Source organism: Hibiscus syriacus, unplaced genomic scaffold (genome assembly GCF_006381635.1).
Source record: "Hibiscus syriacus cultivar Baekdansim isolate YM2019G1 unplaced genomic scaffold, ASM638163v2 tig00110445_pilon, whole genome shotgun sequence".
Lineage (NCBI taxonomy): Eukaryota > Viridiplantae > Streptophyta > Magnoliopsida > Malvales > Malvaceae > Hibiscus > Hibiscus syriacus.
This window is the reverse complement of record NW_024062740.1, coordinates 638,313-644,698: the sequence shown is the minus strand read 5'-3', so window position 1 is coordinate 644,698 and position 6,386 is coordinate 638,313. Positions and strand designations below refer to the sequence as shown.

The 6,386-nt window shown below is 37.0% G+C and overlaps 1 protein-coding gene across 1 annotated transcript; it reads right to left on the bottom strand.

The window, feature by feature from the left end:
* Positions 1-1,010: 1,010 nt before the first annotated feature.
* LOC120125870 (5-methyltetrahydropteroyltriglutamate--homocysteine methyltransferase-like) lies at positions 1,011-6,099 on the bottom strand. Its single transcript, XM_039144199.1, has 12 exons — positions 5,995-6,099; positions 4,482-4,834; positions 4,298-4,385; positions 3,599-3,726; positions 3,127-3,518; positions 2,850-3,013; positions 2,691-2,771; positions 2,403-2,569; positions 2,211-2,316; positions 1,861-2,111; positions 1,538-1,739; positions 1,011-1,431 (listed from the first exon to the last, which is right to left on the bottom strand). The coding sequence occupies exons 2-12, from the start codon at positions 4,829-4,831 to the stop codon at positions 1,063-1,065; spliced, it is 2,298 nt and encodes a 765-aa protein (XP_039000130.1). The 5' UTR covers positions 4,832-4,834; positions 5,995-6,099; the 3' UTR covers positions 1,011-1,062.
* Between the last annotated feature and the right edge of the window lie 287 nt (positions 6,100-6,386).

The window sequence follows — 6,386 nt, the reverse complement described above, 5'->3', positions numbered from 1 at the left end:
AGTTTACAACGCGCCCTCCTCGAGCCATTTGACATCTCACATAAATCGTAGTGATCCCAAATATCTTTGTTTCGAGTGTGTTCGATCACTCTCACGACTTCAAGGTTTCCCCCGACGGAAGATTCAGCAGTGTTACTCATGATGAATAAAAAATTACAAAACTAAGATTTGAGAGATGTTTAAGTGTTGTGTAATAAGATTTGAGAAAGTTGTAATCAACCAAATACATCCCCAACCTATTTATACATGTTTAGGGTGGTAAAATGGTAATTTTTTAAAGAAAAAAACGGTCAAAACGGTCACAAACGGCTATATTAACGGCTAGTTTTTTAAACCCATACCGGTTTTTTTTTCCGGATAAAAACCGGTTTTTTAACCGGTTTTTTTCAAACCGGTTTTTTATCCGGTAAAAAAACCGGTCTAGGTTTTTTTCTCCAAACCGGTTAAAATAACCGGTTTAAAAAAATCCGATCCGGTTAAAAAAAAACCGGTTTTTCCCAAAACCGGTTTCGGATATTTTTTTCGGATATTCGGATTTTTTGTGCACCCCTACTTACAGTTGTAGTCATAAACCTTCATTATAATTTAAATATTTTTATTTTTAATAAAATTAACGACTACTATCAAAAAAATATTAATATACATAATAAATAAAATATAATTATTTAAATTAAAGATTATATAGTTAAAAAAATAATATTACTTTTAAATCTTAATATATATTTTTAATGATTTATCTAATTACATAATGTAATAATTTATCTAGTTTTTAAAATTAAAAATTATTTAATTAGAAGTTTACTTTTAGAGAAAAATACAAGATATTTGGAGAAAAATAAGGAAACAAACAATAAAGGAGGAGAACAATTGGCCTAAAGGGCATATTATCCCCTACCCAATAGATCATAAAAAAAACACATGTCGGTCCGAAAAGGAAAAAAAAAGAAAAAACAGTTATTGAAATGGTAAGACAGTCCTACATCTTTCATTTTTAATTATTCTTTCTTCTCTTGGGGTATAAAGCCATTAATGGAGGGAACTCCAACCTCTCATGAGTTTTTCTCACTTGGCACTGGCAAGTTGGGTGCGGAGCAGCTTGGCCGCTGCAACCATGTTGTTGAGGGCCGGTTTCACCTCAGCATACTTACGAGTCTTGAGCCCGCAATCGGGGTTAACCCACAAGATGTTGCTCTCCAGCACGGCAAGCATCTTGTTGATCCTGTCCGCAATCTCTTCGGTTGATGGTATTCTGGGAGAGTGGATATCATAGACGCCAGGGCCAATTCCAGCACCGTACTTGACTCCTTCCCGGAAGACAGATAAGAGCTTCTCATCGGAACGAGAGTTCTCGATGGTGATCACATCGGCATCCATGTCGATAATTGAATGGATGATATCATTGAAGTTGGAATAACACATGTGGGTGTGAATCTGTTGCAAGATTTTTAAATGCAATACCGATGAGAATTATGGTGATCCAAGAGAGTACTTCTATAAGAAAGTTTTGAGAAGTCAAAAGAATAATGCAAGATAAAACCTGGGTGGTATCCTTAACGCCAACATTAGTGATCCTAAAGGAGTGGACAGCCCATTTGAGGTAGAAGGCGTGCTCGGACTTCCGAAGGGGCAGTCCCTCTCTCAATGCGGCCTCGTCGATTTGAATAACATTGATGCCAGCCTTCTCAAGATCCTCGACTTCATCCTTGATAGCCAAGGCAATCTGGTAGCAAGTTTCGAATCTGGAAAATTTGGCAATTGTGGTATGTCAAAAGATTTTCATGTTGCAAAACAAAATTCACATGTACAAGTGCAGAATTTCGGATCTTCATCTTTTGACTTTATTGGCTTTCTGGAGCATACCTCGGCTGATCATTTCGGACAAACGACCAGTTGAGGATGGTAACAGGACCAGTAAGCATTCCCTTCATTGGGCGTTTAGTCATGCTTTGGGCAGTAGATGACCAGAAAACAGTCATTGGTTTGGGGCGGCTAACATCACCGTAGATGATTGGTGGCTTGACGCAGCGAGATCCGTAAGATTGCACCCACCCATTAACAGTGAAAGCAAAACCGGACAACTGCTCACCAAAGTACTCAACCATATCGTTTCTCTGCACAATTTAAAGTAAATATTAGGATGCTTGCAGAGTACTAACCATATGCGCATCTCCCATTTACTGCTAAAGGCCAAAACAAAGCGAAATACTCACCTCGGGCTCTCCATGAACAAGGACATCAATGTCGAGTTCTTCCTGAAGATCTACAACCTTCTTAATTTCCTCCTTGATTGCTTTAATGTAATCATCCTCAGAGATCCTATAGGGAATGGGGGAGCATTATTTAAAAGAATGATAACGAAGACATTATAAGAAAGATGAGGAAAAATTTCCAGATCAACTCACTTGTTAGCCTTGAATTCACGACGAACTCTCCTGAGTTCCAAGGTCTGAGGGAAGGATCCAATGGTTGTGGTGGGGAGGATTGGCAGATTAAGCTTTCTCTGCTGAGCATCCAGTCTAGCACTAACGTTTGTTGCACGACGGTGATCAGAGCCCTTCAAAGCAGCAGCCTGAGAATGCGATCATCGTAAAGCATGATAAGCAAATAAAGATTTTGATGACAAAAAAGATTATTGTGATGCAGTCACTTTAAAGGAGAAAATCAGAATTTTAATTTATCAAATCACTTACTGCCTTTTGAACAGCCTCATTGGTTACTCTTGGGGAGGACTTCCTTGAAGCCTGAGCAGCGGCATTAGAAGCAAAGAAGGCCTAAAAATAGATGAATAACGAGTAAGTTACATGGTGTTGTCTGAACATTAAGAAAGGTGGAAAACTTGTAATAAATACCTCATCCTTCTGACCAGCCAATGCCGTGGCAAGTGCGTTGACCTCGACAACTTTCTGGGCAGCAAAGGCAAGCCAGGATTTGATTTCATCATCAAGCTTAGTCTCATTTATTAGATCAACAGAAGTGTGGAGAAGTGAGCAGGAGGTGGATACCACAAGGTTTTCTGTACATCAGAAACGAGTCAAGGATATTAGTCTACAACAAATAACAAAAGTGTAATACTCTCCATATCATTATGATTTTATGAACACCATAAAATGCGATGAGAAAAAATACCTTTGCCAACAACATCCTCAAGAGCCTGCAAGGTGCTAAGAGAAGAAGCAAGATCATTGGCCCAAATGTTCCTTCCATCAACAACTCCAGCAAAGAGGAATTTGTCCTTGGGGAAATTACTCTTGATCAAGTCAATGGTCTTAGTTCCACGAACCAAATCAAAACCATAAGCAGTGACACCCTTCAATTCAACGAGGGTCTTGTATGCATTAGAAGTAAGATCAGCAAAGTAGGTCTCAATCAGAATATTCAAACCAGAGAGAGTAGATTCCAAATCAGTATAAGCAGCACTGAATGCTTGCAATTGATGAGCTTCAAGGTCCAAGATAAGGGTGGGTTCATCGAACTGAATCCAAGAAGCACCAGCAGCCTTAAGCTCGGATATCACTTCCCTGCAGATATTCATTGGCTAATTGAAGCAGCTATATATATGTGCGTCTGTGAAACAGATAAAAGGAAGATCAACTCTTACTTGTAGATAGGGAGGATTTTAGGGAGGAGAGAGAGAAGAGAAAAGGTCTTCTCGACACCCTTTGCTGGTTTAGACAGCAACAAGTATGAGACAGGGCCAATAAGGACTGGCACGGTGTTGACTCCAAGCTGCATTTGGGACAGTGAATCAGCATTCATGTTTACATCAAATAAGATGAGTATAAAGATAGGATACAAGTGGAGCACCATAATCAAGTGGGTCTAGTTAATACTCCCAGTCCAATAGGAAAATTCTCAAAAATGGTTTGTATAAAAATACAATTCCAGATAAATTATTGTTTATTTAAAATCAGTAACAATAATGACAAACATGAAACCAGCTCCTGAACCATTATCCAGTTAACCATATGTCCTAAGGCATTAAAGAAAAGAACATATGTTAAAAGATGTTTATCTAGGTCCAAAGCCTTTAAACTATGTTTGAGCCATCAAAAAGTTCCATACAATTATAAGAACTTACAAGTCCAGCTATTTCCATCAAAATCATCTATGTAATGAAAAGATATACTCATGCATGCATCTCATTTCCCAAATTTCAGGCAACCTCTATACTTGCAGGATCTTAACATTTGATACCTTACCTCTAATTACTAACTGTGAAGCTGGTATTAAGTACACATAACAGAAAACAATCTATACTGCGATAAATACAGAGAAAAATTAGACCCAAAGAACATACTGCTTTAGCTTCCTTGTACTCATCCACTGCCTTGTGAGATGCATAAGAGAATTTAACATCAGGTCCCAACTCGGGAACAATGAAGTGGCTGAAACAACGCATCGCACAGAATATAAGAGTCAGCTTCAGAAAACTCACCATGCAAAACAAAGCTAATAAAGCACGACCAAGAATGGAAACTTACTAGTTGGTGTCAAACCACTTGGTCATTTCCATGGCAGGCACAGAGGCATTTCCTCTGGCCATGGAGAAGTAAGTGTCGAATCCGATCTCGCCACCATTCCAGCCATATCTAGGAGGTACAGCGCCAAGCATTGCTGTGGCATCGAGCACTTGGTCATAGTAAGAGAAAGTGTTGCTGGGAATGTACTTGATCCCAGCATCAGCCATCTGTTTCCAGATAGATGACCTGAGACCAGCTGCAACCTTTTGTAAATCCTCCGCGCTGCTCTTCTTATCCCAGAAAGATTCCAGAGCAAACTTAAGCTCTCTCTTGGGTCCCATGCGAGGATATCCAACAATGTGTGAGGCCATTTTCTGAAATAACAGATAAATTTAGCGTTATTATATACGATACAATACAATATACAAAAACTTTACATGTCCTATATTCTTAAACTGAAAATCATCAGAATCAAAGCTAAGATCGATGATGCATCTGTAATTTATATGGACTCGGTCAAAAGCATAGTCGAATTCATAGTTTTGGAAGTTATTTCCTAAAAAGGGAAAAAATGCACTGGCCTAGCTAAAGATTATGCAACTAAAACATGTGCATATGACAGCAAAATCTTCGCTTCAAAATTAGATAAAACCCAGAGATTAAAGTTTGCCAACTCACTAGAAAAGGATCTCATATATAAAGCACTCATATATATATATATATATATAACAAAAAAACAGATCTAAAAGCTTCAAGACAAGTTAATACCAACTTACTTAAACTTAGGTCTACAGCTACAAACAAATGATTACACCCTCTGTTACTGGGACTTGTATCTTAGTATCCAATCTAAGTAATATAACACTCAAGATCTATAACTTTCACAACCCCAACAGGTAGGATTTAATAAATTCCTATCATAAACAGACTTAAAAAATATAAGATAAGAGAATTTGATCAAATGCTAAATCTATCCGACAGAACTCACTAGGATAACACAGAATCATTAATAATTCAAAAACAAGAACCCAAGTTAAATATCGAACACTAATTAAATAGTTAAAAATCAACTGAAATTGTTGGATATATATATATATTAAAAGAACGAGTGATCAATGCTTACACTTCACAACAGGTATTAACAAGAAGAAAACAACAGAAATAAATTTTATTTTGAAAAACGAAAGTTGAAAATAAAAATCGTGTTTAATCACAGAAATGAAAACCCAGAAAGAAAATCAACAGGTATAGTTGAAAGGTTTACACTTGCAAGTAAATCTTAATCAAAGAAACACAAGTCTTTGTGTAGTTTCTGGAAGAAAAAAATGGAAAGTTCAAATCTTAATAATGAAAACCCACAAAGAAAACCAGTAGGAAAAGTATAAATACCGACACTTACAGGTAGATCTAGGTGAAAAAAAGAAAAATCAAAGTTGAACAACTTAAGAGAAGCTAATAAATAGGATGATAAACAAAGAAATAAAGGAGAAAGGGAAAACAGACATGAGCCATGAGAGGAGGAACCGAACCGTACCGTAAAGAAGAACGGAGGTGGAACCCGAGACAGAAGAGAAGCTTAGATATAGATAGTAAGATATGCAGCGCAAGGAGCGGCACGAGTTGTGGCAATGGAGGTGTTGTTATTTATAACCAAAATGGTGGCTATTGTCAACCAGATCTCTTATTTTCCTAATTAAACTAAGTATATAGTCCCTCAACTATTCTCTCAATTCCATTTTGGTTACTCAACTATTTTTTTAAAGGGTAAATTACAAATTTCATCGCTAAATTTTACTCTCTCTTGTTTTTCTCACTAAACTTTAAAAGTTTTCAATTTTCTTACTGAACTTAATATATTGGATTTTTTTGGTCACTGTGTCATTAAATAGTTAATGTCGTTAAAACGATGCTTTTTTTTTAAAAAAA